At 43.2% G+C, this 25,938-nt stretch overlaps 1 protein-coding gene across 3 annotated transcripts in view; it reads left to right on the top strand.

Moving 5' to 3' along the window:
- Positions 1 to 25,938, top strand: part of EPHA5 (EPH receptor A5) — a 675,470-nt gene that overhangs the window by 39,709 nt on the left and 609,823 nt on the right. For all 3 annotated transcript variants that reach the window (XM_085636504.1, XM_085636505.1, XM_085636506.1), the window contains exon 2: positions 8,468 to 8,532. In XM_085636504.1, coding sequence (XP_085492630.1) covers positions 8,468 to 8,532 — 65 coding nt within the window. The remainder of the gene's footprint in view (positions 1 to 8,467; positions 8,533 to 25,938) is intronic.

Genomic DNA, 25,938 nt, shown 5'->3' with positions numbered 1-25,938 from the left:
AACCTTCTCCTCATCATCGACAACCATAAATCCCCCAATTCCCACAGCAAATAATTTTTACGGTGGGGAAATAATATTAAACGGTGTTTAGCAAACCAAACGGTCAGTGGGCGTGGCGGTGTAGTCAAAGGTTTAGCTAAAAACGAAGGGCCTTGTTTATGAGGAATTGGCGTAGGGCAGTGTTGCAAGTCTTCTTACGGCGCTGCCCTATGCCAATGTGAAAGGGGAGGAATGCACCATATTTATGAAATACAGTGCATTCTTATCCTTTTCTCCTGCGTTGGTACACAAATTGCTGCCTAACACCAACATAGGCAGGGTTGTTTCTGTGCAGGAAGGGGCACCTTTCTTAACACAAACAATCCTGAGAGACGTTTCCTCTTTCTATGTCAGTTGCAAAATGCAGCGCACATGGAAAGAGGAAAAACGAGGAGAAAAGAAAACATTTCTCCTCGTTAAGCCTCCACTGGGGAGGAGTCTGTTTTTGGCGCTGCCCCAGGTTTATGTGTTTTTGTAAATATGGGGCAGCATCAAAATCTATGGGCGTTGCATGGGACCCCATGAAAAGCCCATGGAACACCTCCTTGACGCAGAAAAAGGCAACGCAGTGGCTTGCGCTGCTATGTCTTACTCCATATCTATGAGGCCATGCAAAGCCATGCAGGGTGACTTTCCACTGCCTCATAGGTATGGTTGAGACACTTGCGCCACCGGAGCGTCAAAAAAAGTAATGCTCTTGTGATGCAAGCCTCTCATAAACATGCAACAAAATATTCTGTAGGTTTTTTAGGTCTTTCACAATTGGCTATCTACATATTAAATAATGGGCAGCGTAAATGAAAAATAAATAAAAAAGTTGTTAGTGGGAAATGCACTGCAGTACATTATGAAACCTCTAATAGTTAATGCATTGCAGAGGTCTGTGTATAACCAGAGAGCCACAGAATTAAATCTTGATTGGTGCAGTGGATAATAGTGATGTGTATTTTTAGTGCACTGAGGTCCCAGCCTGTGACAGAAAGCTCTGTAAATATGCGAGTCATTATTTTATACTTGCATTAGACACAGTGTATGATAGAATGCTGCAAAACGTGCAAATAGTTTTATTATAAAACGGTGCTTCCAAAATGTAGATTTTAGTAATATTAGAGGGTATGTCATGCAATAGTTCACCATAAACTCACCGCCCTTAATTTACCCTAAATGTTGATGAACTACGACACATTAGGGTGATTTTGTATAGCCTTTGACAGTGGTTATGGTATCCAATGACAAAGTTTAATGTCTCCAAATAACTCTTGTGTTGTGTTTTTAAATAATTTTTGGGGGTATATTGTCATTTAATATGATGTTCTCTGAGGGAAAAGGATTTTTCTATTTCTCTCCCTGTATGAAATATTTTTACATTTTGTATTAGGTTTTACATAAATTGATTACATTAATGTATAACTTGCAGGTTTTGTGCCAATATATGGATTTTTGGTTCCAACAGTGACCCACCTGGTTGAATGATTAATGCTTGTTGGCCGCAAGAGGACTTTGTTTTTGGTGGAAGAGTTTGAAGTCTGGTTTAATTACTCCCAGAGGACGTTCCTTTTAGAGTTTCTGCGTGAATCCTAGTCCTTTGGGTTCCAAAGCAGCCCTCTCTTTTTTAAGAAGGAATACTAGAGGGTGTGTAATGCAATAGTTTTTTTTTTACATAGTGGTCCCTTTAACACCTCTTTAGGGGTACTAAGAGCTATGTAAATGCAGTTAAAATTAAAAGCAAGCACTTCCTAGCCCAATTGTTAACTCTTTGCACTTCCACTCAAAGATTTGTTTTTTTGTCATCACAAACCTTGGCAGTATTTGATCAATTAAAGCCAGAACTACTCGTCCTTTACACTTGCAGATTAACTGATTTACATTTCATTCAGGCAAGCAGCTGATAACCATCTAAATTAGCTGTCCCAGGACGGCTGTCTTTTTCCAAAAGGAAAGCAAACCTTACAGGAACCCGTCCATGGCAAACCTGCAGGGACTAGTGAAGCTGGGGAATGCGCAACCCCCTTTCCAGGACTCCAGGGCCCCCCTGGGGTCGTGCCCCACAGATTGTAGACCTCTGACCTAAAGTAACCTGTGCGCACCCTCTGGTAGCTTGGCTCAGAGCTGTTAGGCTTAACGTAAGAGGCAATGTGTAAAGTATTTGTTCAACACGTCCTTTACAGTAACACAGTTAAAACACCACAAAAAGACTCCACAGCAGTTTAGAAAAATAGTGAATATTTATTTGAGTAAAACAAGACACAAAAGACAAAAATTCAATAAGTAGAAGTCGAGATATGAATGTTTAAAGATAAAATCCAAAAACAGTTCTTCGAAGTCAACAGCGCTAAAAGGAAACTTGAGGTCGTGCTAGATCAAGGTAAATCCAAAGTTCCAGGCCAACTGTGATGGAGAGCAGACCGGCTACAGGACCCATGCAGGGCCTGCAGAAAAAGTACCATGGATGGAGCAAGCATTGGCGCTAAATACTCTATATGTCAGTTCTGATTCACGCAGTCGGGGCGATGCGTAGAAGTCGAGCCTTGCAGTCGGTGTTGAACGATTGGCCATGCGTCGAAGTCGAGCTTTGCAGCAGTGTCTTTTGATTGGCACTGCGACTTCATTGAGGTTTGCAGTTGGGACCCGCTTCATCATTGAATCAGCACTGCATTGGCTTCAGAGGTCACTGTGTCGATTCCGATTGGTGCAAATGCGCCAGTGCATCAATTTTTTTAGAAAATAGCTGCAGATGCCACTTCTGAGGCTCAGGACTTGCGTGGGCATCTCAGGTAAGGGAAGAGTACAGCAGCACCAATAGAAGAAGTCTTTTATGATCCTGATACTTCAGAAAACAGGAGTCAAGCCGGCAAGCCCTTGGAGAAACTTAGGTTCAAGGATATAGAGAACAGGTCCAGTTCTTCTCACTCAAAGGCAAGAAGCATCAGGCCAACACAGCAGAGCAGGTAGCAAAGTGGCAGTACCTCCTACAGCAAAGCAGGCAGCAGGCCAACACAGCAATGTAGTTAGCAAAGTGGCAGTCTATTCAAGATTGGTTAAAACCGATTCAGTTAACTACACTAGGAACAATCCAACGAGATAACTTAGAGGCTGAAATAACACACCAAGAAGTTACAAAGGCACTTTTAGAATGTAAAAAAGGTATAGCTGCTGGGCCATATGGCCATGCCGCTGAACTTTATAAAAAACTAGGGGATGCAATAATTCCTGTCATGTCTGAGGTATTTAATAAAATTCTAATTGATGGAGTTCAACCACCCACTACATGGGGAGAAGCAAATATCATTTTAATTTTAAAATCTGATAAACCCCCTACAAAATGTGGGTCATATAGACCTATTTCCTTGTAAAATTCAGACTACAAGGCATTTTCTAAAATATTGGCAGACAGATTAGGGGCAGTAGTGGGGGATTTACTGCATACTGATCAAAAGGGTTTTGTAAAAGGCAGGAACCTTTTTGACCTTAAACATGATTTTATTGGTGCGATAGACTTTGCTTCTAATTTTTCTCTCCCCTTGGCGGCAATGACGCTAGATGCAATCAAGGCATTTGACAGAGTTAACTGGAAGTATCTCACGGCAGTTCTTGAGAAGTTGAATCTCGGGCCAAGATTTTGTCAAACCATTCGCCTTATATACAGTGAGCCTTCGGCCAGGCTGGCGGTAAGTGAACAGATCGTTTAAAATCAAAAGAGGAACTAGACAGGGCTGCCCCGTCTCCCCTCTTCTTTTTGACCTATATATAGAGCCGTTTGCTCAGCGTCTTAGGGATGAGGCAGCTATTTCACCATTTAAGAGCGGTTCATGGGAAAGGAAGGTAGCCCTGTATGCCGACGATATTCTTATCCTCTCGTCGGACTTAGAATCTTCTTTTCCTCAGGTCATTAATCTAGCGCGAGATTTCGGCCATATCTCTGGCTATGAGATCAACGCAGATAAAACGGAGATTATGACTTGGAACTTGCCGGAGTGCCGATACCAAACTAAAAGTGAGATGCGTTACTTAGGAGTTAAAATATTCCGAGAGATAGACAAGATAGCTAAAGTAAACCTTGGGAATATCTTAAAAGAGAGTCAAAAACTTATGAAATGCTGGGTTCATTTTCCATTGTCTATTCTGGGAAGAGTGAATCTGATAAAAATGACAATTTTACCAAAATTAACGTTCTTATTTAATACTATCCCACTAAATTTTGAGAAACAATTGATAGATAAGTTCCAGCAAGCTATCAATGTGTTTGTGTGGGTCTATAAATCTTCTAGAATATCGTGGAAAAAGCTACGACGGAGAAGGGAGAAAGGAGGTCTTACTCTCCCCGATATTCAGTATTATGCTTGGGCCTTTCAGCTAGTACACTCTAGAATGCTGCTAAAATCCCCAGATTCTCCAGGAGAGGTAAAATGTTTTTAGCTATGTTACAACAATCGGGGCTTCCATATGAAGGTTTTCTATTCAAATATGGGGACACATTTTTTTTAAGACGGTTAGACTGAAAGTCCTAAGCTGTGCAGCTCAGATTTGGGCCAGAATTAAAAAACTAATGGGCCTCGAATATTACTCAAGGCTAGCTCCTTTGTGGGATAGTCCAGGAACTCCTAATTGTCTTAAAGATTTGTTGGCTGTCCCTTTAATAACAGCTGGGCTATTAGTATGGGGAGATCTAGCGGTAGATGGATCGCTTTTACTTTGTGCGGAACTAAATGACAAACAGGAGGACGGTATGTCTAGATTTAAATACTTGCAGCTAAAAAGCTGGTCCGAGAATCTAAAAAGTCCGATAGGGCTGGGGAACCCCTTGGAAGAACATCTGGTTAATAAACCAGCAGGGAAGAAAGAGATCTCATTCTTTTATTGAGCAATCGAAGAAGCCATTGATGGAGATTTCAAGTTAGCCGGAGAGCTGTGGGAGGAATCCATCCCAGAGACAGACTGGGTGGATCTGTGGCAAACTTCTTATAACACTCTCTTCTCGGTTGTCAAACCAGCTTGACTGAGGAGGAACCAGTAGTTCACCACACACAGAGCCTATCTTTCCCCGGCGAGGCTCTTCAAAATGTCTAAAGGCCCACCTGCTAGATGTAAAAAATGTAATTTGGAGAGTGTTCCAGATGTACATATGTTTTGGGCTTGCCCATCTCTTTCTGTATTTTGGGAAGGAGTTGGAGACTCCTTAACATCTATTTTGGGTCACCCAATACAAATTTCCCTTAAGCTCATTATTTTTGGCATATTAAGTGACATCACTGGCTGTAATAGAGGTTTTCTATTTTTTGCTATACTATTAGCCAGACGGGAAATATGTAATAGATGGGTCGAGACTATACCCCCAACACATTCGGACTGGTTATCCGCCCTATATAAAACATCAAAGACAGACCTGGCCAGATTGAAGAACTCTAAGAAGAGAGGTATCTGGGACTGTTTGTTAAATTGAACTTCAGTTTAATTAGCCTTCTTTTTGTTTTTGTTTTTGTGTACAATACATTATCATTTTTTGTTTTTATCTTTTGTCCTATGATTAACCCTAAGGGAAGCTCTCAGACTGTGCTCAATTGTGCTATTACCCTATGGTCCCCAGTTTTCGATCAAAGGTAGGCCACCAGCATCAGCCGTCGGTTCTAAGAAACTTGTAGAGAGTATGACCACCCTCTCATTAACAACGGAGGTCAGTAACTGGAAGGAAGTCGGTACACTACTGGTAGGTGGGGGACGAAAGGGCGTGAATGATCACCCCAAGGCCTACTTCTCTTAATAGAGGAACAGTGGCGACCTTCTGATCTCAAGTTAGCTGGGGTCGGAGGCGAATGAGAAAAAAAAAGTGGCAGTCCTCCCTACTGCACAGCAGCTCTTATTCCAGGTAGAATGTCTTTGTTTCCAGAAAAATTCTGATTTGGTGGTGTCAGGGTCCAGTACATATACCCAAATGTGCCTTTGAAGTGAGGGAAACTTTAAAGATGCATTTGAAGATCACAAGGTCCCTGCTTTTCCTGCCCTGGCTCCAGACTCTCTACAGGGAGGGGTGTATGCAGCTGTTTGAGTGGGCACAGGTACAGCACTATTCAGGTGTCAGCTCCTCTCTCCCACTCTACCTTAGGAAGGCCCATCAGCCTGGTGATGGGCCATCAGGATGCAAATGTCACACCCCAGCTCCCTTTGTGTGACTGTCTAGAGGGGATGCATAAAGCCTAGCTGTCATCTAACCCAGACATGTATTTAGAGACAGGCAGAGACACAGGTTGGTTAAACAAAGAATATGCCAAAACCGGTCCAGGGAGGAACTGGCCTGGCAGTTTGGGCTGGATTGTTCCCATTGGACGCATGGTCAAGACTGATTTGCATATGGCTGGGTCAAACTGGAATGGCATGGGGAGCAAAAAAACGATGGATTTAGGACCAGATCTCTGTACTGGGGTGAATGTATGACATTGGCCTGCATTCTGTCCATCAATTGTTCTTTTTGCACTTTCTAAAAATGGCTTTATCAAACTTACAATTTAAAATCCAACTTCACCATAAACTGTGATTTTAAATTGTGAGTCAAGAGACACCAAACTCTAAATTTCTATCTTTCCCAATTAGAAATTACACTAAAAAGATGCTTTAAGGCACTCCCAATGTTAACCTGAGGGAGAGTTAGGCCTTGCAGTAGGGAAAAACTAATTTACCAGTTTTTTGCTACCAGAAAATGAAAAACTCAAATGTGCATGCCCTACCTTTTAAATATACAGACACACAAGGGAGTCTCATAGGAACATTAACCCACCCAATAGTGGGGGGGGACATACTATTCTATTATAGATTATAACACACACTATGTGCATGGATAGGTATAAAAGGCAGGAACCGACAAAGTGAAGATGGAGCAGTGCACTGTTAGGACGAGAACTCTCACTCACCCTTAGGTGACATGCTTCATCATTGGGATCCCTCCTCACACTGGGACCGCAAGGAACCCAATGTGGGCTACAACTCCTCAAGGGGAGGAGCGGAGATGTTTTCTTATAAAGACGAGCAATGTTAATGTATAGGAGTGAGCACCAAAACATGTAGATGGAAAAGAGAAGTTGGATCCAGTGCTCTGCCCTCCTGTTTTTATTTTTGTGGCAGGGAGACACAAGTAAACAACATATTAGCTCACCCGCATAGAATCTTAATACAAGTCTAACAGTGTACCAAAGGGAGAACATAAATGTTGACATATGTGACATAACCACACCCAAACTAAGGAACCAATGGCTAGGAGACTGTACAAACAGTAAACAGTAATACTCATGAATGTGTAAGATATGAAGCTCACTAAGGGAGAGTACCATGCTAGTTAGGTGAGGGTTAATCGTCCTTTATGAGTCATGAATGTAAGTTAGTTCTATAAGAGGTTTGGCTGTTTCTTACAGATCTTTTGCACTTCATTTATGTTTATGGAAATTGCACAACAGCCCTTTAACAGTCCTTGTGCCTGTCCTGTATGTGTGAGAGAATTGTGTTATTATTTAAGTTAGAGAAGGCTGTGCTGCTGCTATCCATGTTGTACCTTTAGTGTGTTCTGAGCACGCAGAAGAAAAAAAAGATGAAAATGCCAGTGCTTGTTTAAATGCATGATGTGAGTGAAAGTGTAAACTAATAAAATATGTGAGCAGAGTTTACTTTTCAATTTAGGTGTGAGACAAGCTTTTTTTGAATGGAGTAGTCAGACAGGAAGAATAATGTCCTGTCAACACTCTTCTTAAAACCTCCTTGGCCTAGAACATGGTGGGATTAAAGTAGCAAGTTTACAGCACTACAGTGACGTCCCCTGCGCTTAAGACGTGCAGCACGGGCTGTAGGTGCTGCCCTGCCGCCAGTGCACTGTGGAGACTCCGCAAATGGGCAGTCGGGGGCAAAGTCTCCTTAGTCATAAACTTACTATTAAATTGGAGATTGTGAATAGAAAAAATAGTTAACTTACACAAAAGTGTAAGTTTACCTTTGTGAATCAGGCCCATTTTCTTGGTCTCTATCTCTCTCTCGCTCACTCTCTTTTTCTTTCTCTCTTGCTTCCATTTTCTCTCACTTTCAAATGTTTTCTCTTTCACCCTCTTTCTTTCTTTCTCTCTCTTTCCTTATCTCACCTTCTCTTCCATCAGTCTGTTCTCATGTTTTTTCCAGTTTCATTAATGACAGGCTTTACTGTTGTATACATAGGTTGGCTCGGAGAAATTTGCTTCTTCGTGTGTACTAAACTCTTCTGTTTATACCGTTTAATACATTTACTAACATTAAAAACGGGTACGCGCAAAATGACAGACTTTAAGAAAAAAAAAAGTTCCCAAAATTCGATAGATAAAGATTAACAAAAAACATTTCTCAGTTCCTTACCTATGTTCTTTTTTGTGATGTTTGTTGTTTATAAAGGAAGCTAACTCGTTTATTCTTTTCATTGCAGTTAATTTATTGGACTCCCGATCTGTCATGGGTGAATTGGAATGGATAGCCCACCCGAAAAGTGGGGTAAGTTTTTTCCCGCTTGATTTATTTGTCACTGGATATATGATGCTCTAGCTTTAGCGTGACAGCCATTTTACTGCCGCAACAGAATTCCAAAGCTGGGCCCGTAGATCAAAGATACGTATTAATGTAGCTTTTTAAGGGTACTGTCATTCATTAGCGTGTTGGCAACTTAAAATTTGTCACACTTAGTAACATCCTAAAATTAAGATTTTTTATTGACTTTATTTGCGCTTTTTTGGCAAGTAGAATGCTACTCTGGAACTCATAAATGATTAGTGGTGAATTAGTATAGTTAAATATGAAAGTAATTTTAGTGGTGGATATGTTAGTCCGTTATTTGGATTGAGAAGGGTAGTGGAGGGATAGAAGAGGAAAAAGGCTTGCATTTATACTGCGCTTGCTACCCCTGAAGAGGTGTTGGAGTGATTTTCGGTGAGTAGTACACTACTCCGGAACCCAAACAGGATTAGTGAGAATTAGCATAGGGAAATATGCAATTATTTTGAGTGGTGGATATATTTGTCTGTTATTTGGATTGAAAAGGAATAGTGGAGGGATAAAAGAGTGAAGGGTAAATTTTTGTTTTATAGTTTATAGCCGTACGAGGGGTTTGGGATGAGTAAAGGGGAGGAGGTAGAGGGGCGTTAGTATAGGGAAATATCATATTAATTTTGAGTGGTGGACATGTTTGTCTGTTATTTGGATTGAAAAGGAATAGTGGAGGGATAGAAGAGGGAAGGGCCTAGAATTTGTATTATTATTATTTTTGGGGAGTTCATAGCAGTAGGAGGGGGTTTGTAATGAGTAATGAGGAGGTGGAGGGGGAAGAGTCAAAGGTAAGGGTTTAGAAGGGCTTGTTTGGGGGATCTGAATCGGAAGAGTCTGGAAAGGGTTATTTTGGGGATCATAGTTGTGGTATGGGGTTTGAGTAAATGAGAGAGTGGGGGTATGATATAGTTGCCTATGATGTACATGTGAAATTAATATTGGTGTAGGTGCAAACAGTAGCATGCAAGTGAGGGAATGTTTGTATACCTTTAAATAGAGCTCCGAACATACCTAATTTCATTTCTGGCCACAGTCATTCAAGGAGCAATGATCACAGCAACTCAGACCACAAAAATGTGTACTGCACAAATGTCGACATCAAAATAGCTGCGGCTGTCATCTTGCCTTGCCCTTAATATGTAAATCTCATATGAACAGTATGTCAAGGACCTGGAAACCCCTCAACAGCCACTTATATCAGGAATAGATTAATTTAATGTTCTAAATCCAGTATTTGCATACTTGAAGTCAAGTGATCGACTGCAGGTTGACCAGTTCTGTGCAAGTCAAAATGTTGGTATTTAAGAATAACTGCAGAAGATAGTGGTGGAATTTCTATTAGTGTTGTAGATATTTGGGGATCAGAATTATGAATGGATATCCAGCACATTGCTCCTACCATATGTGCATTGGCATCTCACTGTTTCCTGTGTTGGTGCATTTCCTCATTGTTGTAAAATCTGCACACTTAATTGTACGCCAGGGAGTAGCAAATGTGCCAAAGGCCCTAGAGCAAGCAAGGAAAACGGGCAATCATGACTGCTGTTTTGGTTGTTAAACAGAGCAATAATCCGGGTTTGGTGGGCCCCTCAGGCCCCATTGATAGCTAGGCTTTTGATTGTACATGCAGGCCCATACTGAGAACCAAAAGCAGTCATGACAAAAAAACACTGCTCCCTTCCTCCTCTTACATCTCTCTCTGTCTGCTAAAATCTCCTTGCGCAGTAGTTACGTGGAGAATCTGAAGGTGCTAGCAGCGAACCCCTGCCTTAAAAAATGGCTGCCGCGGAATTGCCTGGTGGGAAAAAAGGGGCAGGATGGGGCTGTGTACGCGTTGGCTGTGTCTTTGTGGCTCACTTTGTCCCATTGTTTGGAATGTTATTCTGAATTGTGATCATTGAGACCTTTCCACACTAGGGGTGAACTCACAAGGAATGTGCAAGTCGGCGACATGCTGATGGAAATCCCTGTGTCAGTTTTTCAGGGAAATAGTGCACTGATCTTTTGCCAGGTCATAGAGTATCACAGGGCATTCACAGTGCGGCTTAGTGAAATCCAAAGGCATTCTTGTTTTCTTCACTCTGGGGCATTTAGAGTGAATCTCTGAATAGAAGCTGATTGTGAGGCATTAATAGTAACTCTTCCAAATAGTTGCCAAAGAATGGCCTACAATACATTTATTTAGAACATTTTTAAGTAGACATCATGGTCTTCAAACCTAGCATCCCTCTCAAATGGTGATCTCTCTTATACTTATTGTTATTTTTACATGGCAATTTCTTTTTGTACATCTCCAATAGCTGTATGTTGATGAGAACAAGAAAATATTGTCTGCTTCAACAATTAATATTCCGAATACAAATTACAGGGTAAATCTAGCCCAATTTTACACTCTAATTCATCTTCTGAATATTTGTTTATCATTTTCTTGAGACTGCTTTGGCTGTGATTGGCAGGCGGGTGAATTTATAATTGACCCCACATTGGTGTGATTCATGTTCAGGTTTCTTAGCCTTCTCTAACTTTAAATAACCTTTCTGACTATTACTTATGCTGCCACCTTATGTATTCATGGAACATTCAATGACATCACATGCCGGATCTATTGGAAGGTGGTTCACTCAGCCCTCGCAACATATCTGGACAGTACCTGCTCTGAAGAATGCATGCTTGAAGTTTTAAGGTTTACCAACAGCACATCACTGGGATGTAACACTCAGCACCTGTCTGTGTGACTGTGGGTTCGGGAGTGTGTCACAGCTGTGTGTAACAACTTGAAGCATATTCTTATCCATCAACCACAAGGCGAGTGCCGTGCACAATGGACCGCATTAGCAGTTCTAGTGGCCATTTCTTCAATAATCAGTGACTGTTTCTCAGTGGTCAAGAGTGTTGGTGCTCTGCGGGGGAGGATCGTGAGGATTGAGAATGGTTGTGCTACAGACGTGAACGGGGCTGTTGTGCCTATGATAATAATGGAAACGCGAAAGTACCAAAGGTTTGCGCCAGCTATGGTACCACACCTTCCAGTGGTTAATGCTTGCTGTCAGCAGCAGGTTACTATTAGAATAAGGAGAAAGTACCTTGCCCATTTCTTCTGTTGAACTACTTCCTTATATCTGGTTGCAGGCTGTGCAAGGGACACAGGACACCGATATTACCGACCCCCCCACCTGTAGTTCATGGCACCTCACTTTGCATTGGCACCCCCTGTCTCAGTGGCGTAGCAAGGGGACACTGGCTCTTATGAAAGTAAGGTTGGGTAAAATGGGCCTCCCAGTCCCCTCTGCCCCAATGTCACTGCATCTGTTGCACCGTGGGCGGCTACACCTCTAACCTGTCTATATATGTGTCATAAAGACAGAATGACCAGTGCTAGATGCAATGTACATTGTACCAGTAGGGGCAGGCGGTGTCAGTTTGTCTCCTCTATTTAAATATGCAATACTCTGGGAATCGCAGTCTGCCAGACAGAATGGCTCACCCCAAATCTGCATCTGTCCTGCTGGGGGAACACGGTGATAGAGGTGCGCTGCTGACACTTGATTTTTTGGGGGCAAGACACACTCAATGCCTGCACTGCCCGTGCTGGGCCCGGTCTACCCAAAACCCCCTCTTAGACCCCGCAGCCTGAGGCTGAGACTGCAGAGTATCACCAGAGCTGCAGGCCCGGCCAGCCCCCCTACACTGCCGAGATGTAAACAGACACATGGACCCACTCCTCCCTCTGACTTCCTAAATCTGGTGCCACCTGACGCTCAGGGTCCCTCCTGCTAGGCCTCTCTCCAATGCCAGTGACCCATGCCGTGCTGGGGGATCTAGGTTGCACCTTTGGAACTCCTGGTTAGTGTGCCATCAGTGTTTGGATTTCACACCTCACACTGGCCTCATCTATACCTACTTGGGGTCCGACCCCGGGGGATGCGACGAGGCCTTTTCCAGGTTCTGTGGTGCAGCATCCTGGGGCATAGGCACACCTGCAGCTTTCTTAGTGTCGCTGTGCCACTGCCTGAGAGCGAGGTGTGCCCCCGCCAGCACCAGTGGCCTATCTCGCACCCCCCGGGCACCCTGCAGTGGCCTTGCCACTCTGAACACATATGCGTGGCCATCTCTGAACACGTATTGGACTCTGTCCAGGCCTGCTGGGGGGTGCAGCTGGGCCAGGCCTGGGATCTAGTGCCCAGGACTGGAGGCTGTTGGTGGGTATGGGTGGATGCCGTTGCCCTTTAAGGAGTAGGGTTGCTGGGGGAAGCACCTGGTGCCCCCTGGTGGCTTCTCAGAGCTCATTCCAACTTCCCGATACTGCCGGTGCCCAACAGTGCCTACACACAACATTTTGGTGCTCTCTGCCTTGAGTCTCACCAAATAGCATGCATGCACTTCTGTGTGTCCTTCTACACCGGAGGGGACCCTCATAGTGGTGCTGTGGGCATGCACAGCCCACTGTGACAACCGCGTACACACATCGATCCACGCACTGGGTCCTCCCTTTGTGCACTTTTGCCGCTTATAATGATGGGTAGAGGACACCTGAAACAGCGTAAGCTCCTATTGGAGCACACCAAGCCTCCGAAGCATGGGTTGTCGCAGTCTGACACTGACGAGCCCCCAGGCAAGTCAACAGGCTTTGTGCTGTTTTGTGATAGGGATTCGCTGGATGGAGACCCATCTGTTATGAGTGTGGGGGGGGGGGGGGTTGGGAACAAATTGTTTCAGTCATTTCACGTTGTGTTTGTTCTAAATTGCAATATGAGTACCAGTGACAATGCAGAGCTTCATGGCCCCCCATTTTATATTTGATCGTCCCGTATACTCATTCATGACAATCGTAGGGTAATTACGGCTCAGGGTTGCATTGGGGAAAGAGGCGTGGAGGAATTCTACTCCATCATATGCAGAGCCCTTCATCTGTTGCAGTTTATAAAAATATCCCCTACTAATCTACAGTCATCAAATTGACCACTATACAATCTCCCCTTATTGATTTGGGAGCCATGCCCACCCATCCGATTCTCCTTACCATGAGTATATGTCTGTTAAGAGCATAGTCCTTCCTTGTAAATCTGGTCAAACAGTGTAAGACTTAGCCATAAGCTAACCTGTAGTCTCGCTCTGCGATTGACTTAACTCAGGGACATTTGCCAAGATTGAAACATACAAGCAAGCTGCAGGGGGAAGGTCTAGTTTCTGTACCCTATTTTCCTCATAACTCTTTTGTATATCAGTACCTCTTTGACCCAGTATAACACTGTGACTTATCCCTTTATCAGTGCCTTTCTTATCTCAGGGCCTAACAACTTCCTGGGTCACTAGACCATCTAACTCTGTAGTACCTTGCCTCTGTGAGGTATGAGGTTGCTGAATAGACCTTAAGGTATCTCTATGGCCAACCGCTTGTGTGGTTTGAGTGTTAAGTTCCACCTCCCTTCTATCACCATCCAAAGCATTAATTTCCCTAGGCTGCTGGGCAAAGAAGTGGAATTTTCCATTACCACAGGCCCACCACCTGTTCTCAAGACACTTGATGTTAGGGTGGTACATTAAGAGGATGCGCTTTTCCATCTCCCAGCGTACCCCCAAGTGTTAGACTAGCCCTAACATAAGAATCTGCCATAGGGCATGAAGGGGGTTAATCAGCTCCCCTGGGGCAGGGGTCATTGCTCTTCGATGTGGTGGGGAATCCTTTTTGCCTTATCTGAATGGCGGAGTCCAAGGTAGCCATAGTTTGGGGAGTTACATTGATGTCCATACCACTCCTAACCTCCTCTAAGGAGAGAGTCCTTTCAGTTAGCTCAATCTCCTTTGTTAGGATGTTAGTGGCCCGCACCAAAAAGGAATCATGGTCATGGGTGGTTATTATTTCACCCCAGGCTTCGATTGTTTAGTTTTTCTTTTACCCATGTTCCTTCAGGCACTTAATCATGAAACCTAAATACTTAGAGGGGGAGCCCCGCCTCTCTCAGGCACTGACGGGCGTGAATGAGTCCGCCCTTGGGCCGGGCGTGCCCACACATGCGTCCCACGCCGCGAGATTGTGTCGCTCTTATGAGTGCTTGATGGGCTTTCAGGGGAAGCTAAGGAGTCTACTTTCCTCCCGCGATGCACTCGGGCTCCACAGACATGGCTTTTTTCCTGTTCCTTTCTCCAGCAGTAGCCACATCAATTCACTATCATGCTCTCTTTCTCTCACAAATATGCACTGAATGACATGAGGAGTAGTGACATTAATAGAACCATGAGGCACTATATCTCCGTACAATTGGTCCAATAGGGAACAATCCATGTAAGTCTAAACTGAACTACAGTGTCCTATCTCTCAACTGAAGCTATTGTTACATCTCTCAACTGGAGCTGAGTAAACCAACCTTGAAGTGGGTCCGCACTGTCCTTAGCAAACATTGTTGCTTTTGTACCAATTTGATGTGCAATGAAGATAGTAAAACATATTTGATCTTACCTCCGAATATAGCATTATCTTTTTATGTTTTATCTGCTAAAAATAGGCATTTACAAATGAATTAAAACCAAACCTTGTAGTAATAGATGCTCATCTGTAATGTGCATGCCCTCACTCACTTCCAGAATGGGCAGGTCATGTTTGACTAGAATGTGTTCTGACATTATTTGAGAGCAATTGTCTGAATGCTGTGAAAGGGAACTCTGACACATGCGCTAAACAATCAATTGCAACAGACAAATCTGTGGAAATGTTGGGCAGAACTCATGGACTTTCACGGAGTTACATAAAAGCACCACGAGATTTCTCTGAGTTCTGGGAACAGGCAGAATTTGCCACCCTGCGCTGATTTTAAGCACTGGGAGCTTGTTCTATGCTGTAAACTCAGCCAGAGGGCGTTGCTTCGTTCTGTCACTCGAGTAGAGTTTCTACTCGAGTCGCAGCTTTCTCAGCGCGAACGGTTGCAACCTGCTGCAAGTGTTCTAGCACCTGAAAATCATGATAGGTGACGCAAATTCTCGCTTGCTCTCTTCAACTTAACATTGGCGAGCCACGTGTGAGAAAAAACTCCTTGTCGTAACTCCGCATTACAGGCAGGCTGTGACAAAACTCTGCGAATGCAGCCGGCGGAGAAGAATTTTCACCCACCTCTTGTCAAAAAGTGCTTCTAACCTGCACGTGGTACCAGTTATAATATGGAACTGATGAGGGAGTTGCACAGAGTGAACTTTGAAACTCTCTGACCCGACATGAGCAAATCTGCATAAGTCATTGAATAAGTCAAGTCATTACGAAGGTCATATACACTGCACAACATTTGTACAACTACAACATCTCAAACACTTGCAGCGGAAACTCCCCATTTCAGGCAAAATCGCACTCGTGAAACATAATTCTGCAGGAGCTTGTAGCTTGGGAGGGCTGATGCTAATGTGCCAACTCAGCCATTTGTATTTCTGCAGCAGATAAAGCGAGGGCCATTGTAACTGGATCACATGTGTATGTAGCTTGTCAGTAAAGCATCCGGACATCTTTCCAACCGTGTAACGCTCTCAATAAACACTGCATTGTTAATATGCACCCAGATCCGCTGCCTGCCCGCCAAAAGGGCATTTTTGATGGAATTTTGCCATTTGCTACTTTCCAGAGAAAACTTGTCAGACTGCAATAAGCCGAAGGCAGCCAACCCTTGCTGCTTTCCCCGTGCACGTTTTCAGGTTGGGCCTGAATGTCTCATATTGTGGCGAGGGCATTGGAGCTCAGATGCCAAGGTCTGAATAGATCTGGGTTGAAAACGCGAGAGAGCTAAAGGTGTTTGCAATAGAGGCAACACTCAAAGCCGCCGTTAAAACAATAATTCTCTGCAAGGTACAAGGACAAAAGAGGACTGGTATTTCCTCAATGGTATTACGTTTTCCCTTATTGGCCAATTGCATAATTACTGCCATGTGCCCTGAGTTTTGATAGACCCATGTACCCACTTTAAAATGTATTGTCGAGACTGGTTTCTGGAAATGCTGCATGTCTACACTGTCAATCCACAGTGGGATGAATTCTGTCTTATAATGTGTTTTGAAGAGTGAACGTCATTGTTATCTGTTACTGTTATTGGTCACAGATCGGGGGTAGTAAGGGTATTGAGGTCTGTTCAGACAGGTCAGAATTTGTATGAGTATAATGCTTCCTCATAGGAATAAAGTTGGTGTCTTTTTTATTTACTTTGAAGGTAAAAGAGGAGTTGAGTTTCTCTAATTACTTTGAACAATTTTGATGGGTACAGCAAGGTGGATTTTGGTGTACAGCAAAAAATGATGCCACTTTGCTTGGGTAACTAGCTTAAAATGACCTCATTTATACTGGTTCTACCAGTTCTTGTGGGTCAGTGAAGTAAAAAATACTTTTGTAGATTTATATAGTGTGGCTTATCATGCCAAGACTCGAACACGGATCCCCTGTTCCCGAGTCAGCAGCTGTGGCCGCTACACCATATCCTCTCCGGTGACAGGCTCAGCCTTTCATTTTCAGAAGGAGTACTATTATGTTGGGTATCATTCACCATACATTATCTGGCAGCAACAAGACCCCTCCTATGGAGGGAAGCCTATTGTCTTGTGCTGTTACTGACTGTTAGCACAAACTGTCATTGCTGGAAGGTGAGAGCGATGAGGAGTCAGCAGTTGTAACACTGTGTTTCAAGGGCTTAGTTCACGACAGTGCAGTGATGGTCTAGTTTCAATGGCCTCTAGGCAGTCTTTTAAGTGTACCCAGTGCTTGTTACTGATAGTGTATTAATGAACTGTGTTGCCCAGTGGCGGCTCCTAATGAATAGTACTAGAGGGGTGGCAGGGCGACTGAGGGGGGGATTTGAATCTTTTTTTTTTACTTACCTGCCGCCGCCTCTTCTCCGTCCTTCTGTCGACGAAGCAGGAAGCACACAGGCTCCAGACTCCCCTAGCAAATCACAACGCTGCTGTCACCAGCATGACAGCAGAGTCATGATTGGTCCGGGCACCCTGGTTCGTTGCTTAGACAGGGAGTGGGAGCCTGCGAATGTTCTTCACCCAGGATGTGCAATCCAACCAGGTGGAGAAATGCTAAATGCGCATGACTGTTTGGCTTGCCCAAGACACCCGGCCAAACCATCATGTGCACTTATAAAGTGCCCACCACTCCTCCCCACTCCTGGCTGTGACGACAGTCCAGCCCCGCCACGTACTGCACCTAAAATGCAACTGAACTGAGCCAGTGCAGAAAGATAAAATGATAATAACATTGTGTTATTATCTTTTTATTTTTATTTTTTGCACTGCTCAGAGAGCTTTAGGGGAGGAACTGCTGCTGGTGATGCCTTAGTTGTTAATCTTAGCTCTAGGAAGCATGGTGCAAGAGTCAGAGAGGACAGATATAAGAATGACCCTTGAACTTAGAGTTTGTCTAGCTGAGAGAAGTGTTGTAAGGAGTAGACTTTGTCATGGTCTCTGGATGATACCTTCGTAGGCAATCCAGAGAACCCCATGGTCCAGACACAACAACCTTTACTAAAGAAATGTTTCAGGTATAACAAACACTACCCCACAGGACAAATTGCCCGCTCCCCCCCACATGCTTGGTGACCGGGTTTACAGACTTCAAGGCTTTTTTTCATTCGGTTGCTCATGCCTTGGTTTTTCTCATTCACTGTTATAATTGTGGTAATGATAGGAGATCAATTTCCAAACAAGTAGTTAAGGGTATTCTCCTTTCTTGATGTCATGGTGGGATGATGTGTACTGCAGTTTTGGAGCACCACAAGAAGTTTAAGTAAATCAATATCTCACTCCCACTTCCCCTACAAATATGTGTGGGCCTGCACAGACCCAAGCTCGGGGTAGTCCCTTGCATCACATACAATATGTTTTCACTATAGACCAATTGAGAAAGGTGGCTGCAGGTCATTCGTTTAGTTGTTGTCATCTGAACAAGGTAACAAAGGACAGCTCCGCCCTTTCTCAGGTCCTAGCTGATGTAATAGTCATTCCACTCCTGTCATATGCGTTCCCTAAATTCAACTCCTCCATCTCCTTGTGGCACATATGTAGTGCATCATTTGTGCCATTGTTAGCAGGTGTTGGGCATCAACACTCATTTTTGCGAGCTTGTTTTTCATCATTAGACTGTAACCAGGAGCATAAGAGAGAAAGGCAGAAAAAGGGGGAAGAGTATGGTGGGAAAACAGTGACACGGCGAGAAAGCAAGGATCAAAAAGAAGGTGCTTCAGTGAGGCACAAAAATAGGCGGTGTAGAATGGTGTTAGAAAGAGGTATGAGATGGAACCAAGATGAGGCAGCCTTAGTATTCTGCAACCATAGCATTCGGCATCACCACCTGTAGGCTTCTAAGAAAATCTATAACACTCTTAAGAGTGAGGTTCCATGAGAAATGCATCATGGGGCTAATACAAATCGCATGGCCTCTACATCTTGTACAGTTAATGCATCCTCCCTGAAGGTCAGGTGCGGCCTGTGCAGGTAGGAGCGGTGGGGCAGGGGGATGTTAGGTGAGTCGACAGAGGATGACGAGGTACACTTAAATTTAAAAAAAACAAAAAACTACTTACCTTGCGCTCGCCCCATCGCCGACTCGGCAATGCAGCGAGCATAAGGTATGTGGTTTTCATTTTTTAAAATGCATGTTTACCTCGTCGTCGTCTATCGACTCCCCCCCCCCCCCCCCGCCTCACCGCTCTTACCTACATGGGTCACGCCTGCTGAAGGTAGATGATGTACCATTACCTCTTGCGTATTAGGCTTAAGTGGTCTGTATTTTTCAGTGCGGAGGGAATCTAAGCCGCTGGGAGGTAGTATCACACAACATGGCACTGTGACATTGGTAGGGTCGACATTGGCATGTATCACATGTAGGTTAAATGTTCTTTTCTTGTGAGTTCTGGTATCCTATCAAAAGACATCATGGACACATGGGGAAAATCAAATTTCAACAGGTATCAAACCAAATCAAAATGTATTGTTTAGTGAATTAAAGCCATAACAATCATTTACCGCAATAAAACATAAAACACGATAAAAAGAGTTAATTGTGAAGAAAAGATTGACAATGTTAAAACCATGCAGCTTATAGTGGTTAAAGCATGCCGGCTTCATTGTTAGCAATGAGTAAAGCTTTAAACAGGAAATTAAGAGAGTAGTCTCGGATTGGTTCCTTTTTTGATTCAGAAGGGTCGCACATTGATTGACAAGCCTACAACATCCCTCTTCAAGTACATCATAGAAGATGTGCGTAGGGAAGTCTTAAATATTTATATTTTCTGGGACTTCACCGATATCAATTAAAGTCTGGCCAATGCTGAATTTCTCTTCACAAACTTATGTTTCATACATTTGGTAATATCCAGAAGGAAGCAGTCTCTGTGGGGTTGCATGACTTGGTGCTTTAGTTGCCGTGGTCAAGTAGCTTACCCGGGTGTAGTGAAGACCACTGGCGTAGTCTTCAGAAGTTCATTCTGCTGGGGTGGGCTTGTATCAAATTTCAACACAGGGTTGCACTGATAGTCAAGCCAAGAGCAGCCCTCCTCCCCAAAAGCATCATGGTAGATGTAGTTCAGAACAGTGTATTTACTCGTATTTTTCATAATATTCACTGAGCACTTCAAGCTCAGGCAGTGCTGAATAGCTCTTTTCATGGGGAAAATCAATCGCAGGCTGAACTACCGTTACTGGGTAGGTACCAGGTCTTTTTTCGACTGCACCACAAAAAAAGCCAGTAAGTGTAAGCTTAAAAAGCCAAGGAAATCAGAGGAAAAGCTTATTGTATAACCAACACTGGAACACAAGCTCTGCATCTGCAAGATCCGTTCATGCTACGCGTGCATTTTGTTTACTTTTTATTTTCATTTTTTTCTATGCAGAAATCAATAAAAAAAATATTAGAAGAAAAAAATGTTGTTTTAGAACAGAGTATGAGCACTAACCATAAGGCCGAAGAATAAAAAGTGGCAATCGGTTCAATGCCATTTGCATCGAGATATCATTCACTGGCGATCTATCATGAAAAGAAGGAACCTATGCATTTCATTTTGGAATTCTTAGTTTATTGTAAATGTTCATCTCTAACGTTTTGTATGAAGACAACTAGTTTTATGTTCTCTCCTACCGTGACAGCTCACATTAGAGATGTACTGTGTGTTTGTGGTGTGCTTGTAAATAAATGAGATGTTACTTTTACTCTCTGTGTTTTTTCCTCTGGGTCTTTGGGGCCAGACATCCTTATTCATCACTCGGGTCCCCTGTGTTGCACTTCTGGTCGATGCACTCTGCAGATGGTTCTTTATGACACATCCTGGCCCCAAGCCTGCAGCATGCATTGCGAAAGAGGGAGTGTTTTCAAAGACCCGACCTCTCTAAAATGGCGGCAAAGCTGTGTATTGTCATGTGGAGCTGCTGTGAGGTGGCATAACCCTGGATATCCAGCACCCTGCAGAAGGGAATATGACCAGGAATTCCTCGCTGTGTCCCTGAGTGCAAAATATCTTTACACAGTAAATTAGGTTTGTAGAAGCAGTAGTTTGTGAGAGAAAACTCCACATCCTCTTTCACAAATTCAGGGCTGGCGGAATTTTCCATGACTAAATTGCAATATCAGTGCGGGAGATTTTCATAATTTGTAGATTGGTGTAATTAGAGACATTCACGTAGGAATGGTGACCCCACATGTTCCAACGAAAAGCTACAAACAAACTTGTTTCACCAGACCAGTGAAAAAGACGCGAAAGTGCCTTCCTATGGTGGGAAAAGAGAGGTACCCACCCCGTAAAGGCAAAAGGGTTAGAGACAAGAAGAAATCATTTTCCTTAATAGACAAAAAAATAGTTGTCCAATAGCACCTTTGTTCTTCATTTACTCATGCAGGATTTGCCCTTTTCTAAAAATTCTACATAAGGACATTTTGCACTTTGGTGTATCCTTGAAAACCCACAACTGTTATAGGTTTCCAGAAGGTCTCAGAGGTTTAATAAAACTTTCAAAATACCTCCAAATTTATGTGCAACTGTACAGGAATACATTTCCAACTTGTGCAGCTATTACTTTGTGAATCAGAAACCGATTCCTTGAAAGACATTTTCACTCTTTATCAAGTGGATGTGAAGGCTGTTATTTCTTACACTGCAACACAGTTCAATGCAACCTCACATCCATGAGAACATGCCAGTTCACTGTCTTACAACTAGATCAACAGCATTTTCCACTATGATATCCTAATTATGTTACCACCTTGATTTTCAACTCATGTGAGAAAAAAGGTTCATCTAAACTCAATAATACGGTTAGCAGTGTTTATCCTTTCTCTAAAAGGTACATTGTGGAATGTGTAGGTTCTAACAACGGCATTCTAAAGCAAAGTCTTGTCATCAAAGTACTGATAGTACCCTTCTCACAAATCTTGAAATGTATAGGGAGCATTTGACACAAACCGGTGTGTTTGGGGGTTGCTGGCCTTCTTTCCTGAACATGTTCTCCATCGAAATCACAATTTTTATAGACATTAAGAGCTTGATTCACAAACTGCATTTTGTAGTACATAAAATAGTACTACTGTAGTACTAACAAATGCTATCCACATACTTACAGCCAAAGTCCTCAGCTGCTGCCTCACCTATCTTTTCTGTGCAGAGCTCTCCGTCCAGATGGCAGAAATCTCTATACACGTTGGTATGTTTTTGAAATAAATGTGTAAGGGATAAGGGGGACTTTCTGCAAAACGGAGAAATACTTTATTAGCAAATCGGAGGGGTGTCAGAGACTAAGGGAGGGGTTTAAGGAGGGCAATGCTTATATAGACACACAACAGAGTCAGATAATTAAAGTTAAACTATAATCCTAAAGTTACTACAACCCTAAACCTGTCGGCTACTAACCCTAGATGTAAACCTGCACTCCGAAATGGTGAATAGCAAAATACTGTAGAGTTATACCAAGGAGTGGTAGTTAATTTACATGTGTGTAAACATACAGATGTATATTTACCTTTATGAATTGGGACCACAGTCTGTAATGTTGATTTAACGCTTCTCATTGTGTACACAACTACGTCTGGCTGAGTTGTTCCACCAAACTTTATCTTATTTTAAAAAAAACAAAGGTATTTATTTGGGATGATTTCTGCAGCATAGGCATGCAACTATGGATGAAGCTTTGCATGCATTTCAACAATGTATACATTTAAGGACAAGACACGTATAAAAAAAAAGCAAGAAGATGCTTGGTTGGGCAATGCTACATATTTGAACACAGGTAACAAGATGGCCTGGGCAAATTCTTGTTTTTTCTTCATTGTGAAGCTTTGCTGCTGAATTCCTACATGAGGCAAAGTATTTTCCTTCATTTCCTGCAATGGAGGTACTTCATTTTTAACTCTGGGCGGCTGCACATTTCTTTGACTTCTGGAGAACCGCTGTCATGTCTAGACCTTTTATGTTTTGCTTGGCAGATATTTGTAGTAATTACTTATTCTTATGTTTCCTTTTGTTAATGGTAGTGTGTATTTGCTGCGCTATGTACGACTTTCCAGTGTAAGGCCATAATGCTATATTCCTGTAGCAGCTAAAGACCCTTGTACCAAGAGACGTGCAATACCACTCTGAATATTATAGAAGCTTTACAACCACATTCCAATCTACATCCTGGTCTATAATACCACGCATTGTACCTTTTCCCATCTGCTTCTAATTGTTGCAACATCCATGTAGAATTTCTAGTTCCAAAGCTAGCCAACTTGGTAATGCTTATAAATAAATACCAGTATTGCTGACTTAGAAGATGGCAGCAAAACATTCCAGATGGCGAGGCATTTCAAAATTATTTGTAGTATTTTTAATGGTATTAAGTCTTAAGATTTGATTAAAGGCTATTGCTGCTAGTTTTCTCATTAGTCATTATATCATTAATACGTAACTTGAATGATATTTTGTATCAATAGAATGGGAGGGATTGCGCAATCTTTTCCTTCTGATGGAATTTAGCTGAAATATTCTTGACTGTGTAAGATGTTAATACATCTACAAAAACAGAAGATTACACAGACTAGAACTCACTAAGCCTCTGCAAGATTCATGGCGAGTTTTATGGTAAGGGAAAAATAGGTATTTTTTTATTTGTATTTTTGCAATTTTATATAGAGCGGACATGGCCCGAAGGCATCAGAGCGCTTTACAATAGCATGATACAAGGGAACAGCAGGTTAAAGTTACAATAATTACATTCAGACATATTGCATTGGTAGCTGCGACCAGGACAAAAGCAGCCATTGAACAGGGATGTACACGATTCAAGCATTGATTAAAATGGTTGGGAGACACAATGACTGTAGTTCCTCTCCTGTAAAGAGTGCTTAGGTATGATCAAGGGCACTTAACCTAGGTGTCTGTCAAATAGGAGGAGCTTGAGGTCCTTTTTGAAGGTGGCTATGCAGGTTGTTAGGCGAAGGGAGGGAGGTAAGGAGTTCCAGATTCTTGTGGCACTACCAGAGAAGACTGGCTCATGTATCGTTCTCAACTGATGGTGGTGGGTTCCAGGAGCAGGGATTGGACATTTCTGGAACTCCTATTTGTTCCAGAGATTTTCAGTGTATCACTTAGATAGGGGGGTGAAGAGGGGTGCAGAGCTATGTGGGTAAAGCCGGCAGTTTTGAATTGGGCCTAAGCTTTAATGGTAAGCCATCGGAGGGTTAGCAGGGCCGGGGAAATATGGTCACATTTCTTGAGACCTGACACGAAGCGCACTGCTGCATGTAGAGTCGCTCTCAGTGTGCCTAGATGAACTTTGGGAATACCTGAGAGAAGGGCATTTCCGTAATCTAGTCTGGAGAGGACGAGAGACTGCTTCACTGTTTTGAGGTCTTGTTCCAGTATCAATTGTCTGACGCCCCACAGCTGCCTGAGTTGGTATGGTGCGCTTTTGTCCATGTCTGTGGTGTGGCTGTGGAGGTTTAGATGATTGTCAAGGGTGATACCCAGGGATCTAGCACTCTGGACAATGGCAGGGAAGCCATCCAGGACGGGAAAGTTGGCCATCCATTCCTATACTGGGGTTTTTGTTTTCAGAGGTGAGATCAAAAGAAATTCAGTTTTAGTTGGGTTGAGTTTTAGATGATGGTTATACATCCAGTTTTGAATCTTGAGAAGCGAGATTGAAACGAGGGCAAGGTCTTCAGGGGAAGAGATTTTCGTGTATATTTGAGTGTCGTCAGCATAGAGATGGAAGGGAATCGCAGCATTTCTGAGAATCACACATAGTGGGTTTAGGTACAGGTTGAAGAGGGTTGGGGAGAGGATCAAGCATTGAGGAATCCCTTGATGTACACTGACTGGTCTTGAGAACGCATTGCCATTTTTCACAATTTGGGAGCGGTTGATTAGGTAAGAGGAGAACCAATTGAGGACTATTCCTCCACAGCCCATGCGTTGTTCAAGAGTGTGAAGGAGGTCCAGATGGTTGACAATATCGAATGCAGCAGACAAGTCCAGGAGGTAGGAGTTTCCGGAGTCGAGGATTCTAAGAGAGTCGTCCACTATTTGTAGGATTGTAGTTTCTGTACTGTGGCCCTGGTGGGAACCTGATTGGAGAGAGTCTAGGAGATTGTTCGAATGTGTGAAGTGAGCTGGGTAGCAACGCAACTTTCAATGACTTTGCCAAAAAAAGGAAGTGTGGAGACTGGGCGGTAGTTGTTCATGTTCTCTGAGTCAAGAGATTGTTTTTTCAAGAGAGGAGAGACTTAACCCTTCTAGAATGATGGCAGCAGTGGTGTGAAGCCATCCACACAAGCAGAAGATGCCACATGTTCTGCAAGGAAAAATTGCATAGACTGGACCTGCGCAAGTATTTATGAAGGGAACCAGAAGCCCACATTGCCTCCGAATTTTACCTCGGATGTCCCGTTAAGGTAGTATTGGCTGACTATGAGCTACAAAATGAGATTGTGCTGTACCTTTGTGGGCAGTAATGGGTCTTCAAGTCCCTTTGCTCACTTGCTAGTTTTATTACTGTCAGCTCTTCAGGGGAGTTGTGTTGGGAATCGCTTTGCCAAGTACAATTGAGGTGTTTTAGTTAGCCCTCCAACTGAGTGGTCTTCTAGCTCCCTTTTCCCTGGGCCAGCAGGTTTCCATGGATTCTGCCAAGCCTGTGAAGCCTGTGAGATTTCCTGGAGATTAACCCCTATCTCCAACAAAAAGCAAATAGGGCAACACCTGCAAACGACTGGCCTTGCTCTGGGCAGTTGTGAGCCTCACGCTGATGTCTGCATGATCCCCAAGGGGTCACATTGTTGGCAGGGGCCACTGATGGGGATGGTTCCTCAACAAACTCCCTTATGTAATGTTTGTTATGTTACTGGCCAATCATATGGCTATG

This window comes from Triturus cristatus, chromosome 2_1 (genome assembly GCF_964204655.1).
Source record: "Triturus cristatus chromosome 2_1, aTriCri1.1, whole genome shotgun sequence".
Classification (NCBI taxonomy): Eukaryota; Metazoa; Chordata; class Amphibia; order Caudata; family Salamandridae; genus Triturus; species Triturus cristatus.
The sequence above is the reverse complement of the archived record's forward strand: the minus strand, read 5'-3'. Positions and strand labels throughout refer to the sequence as shown.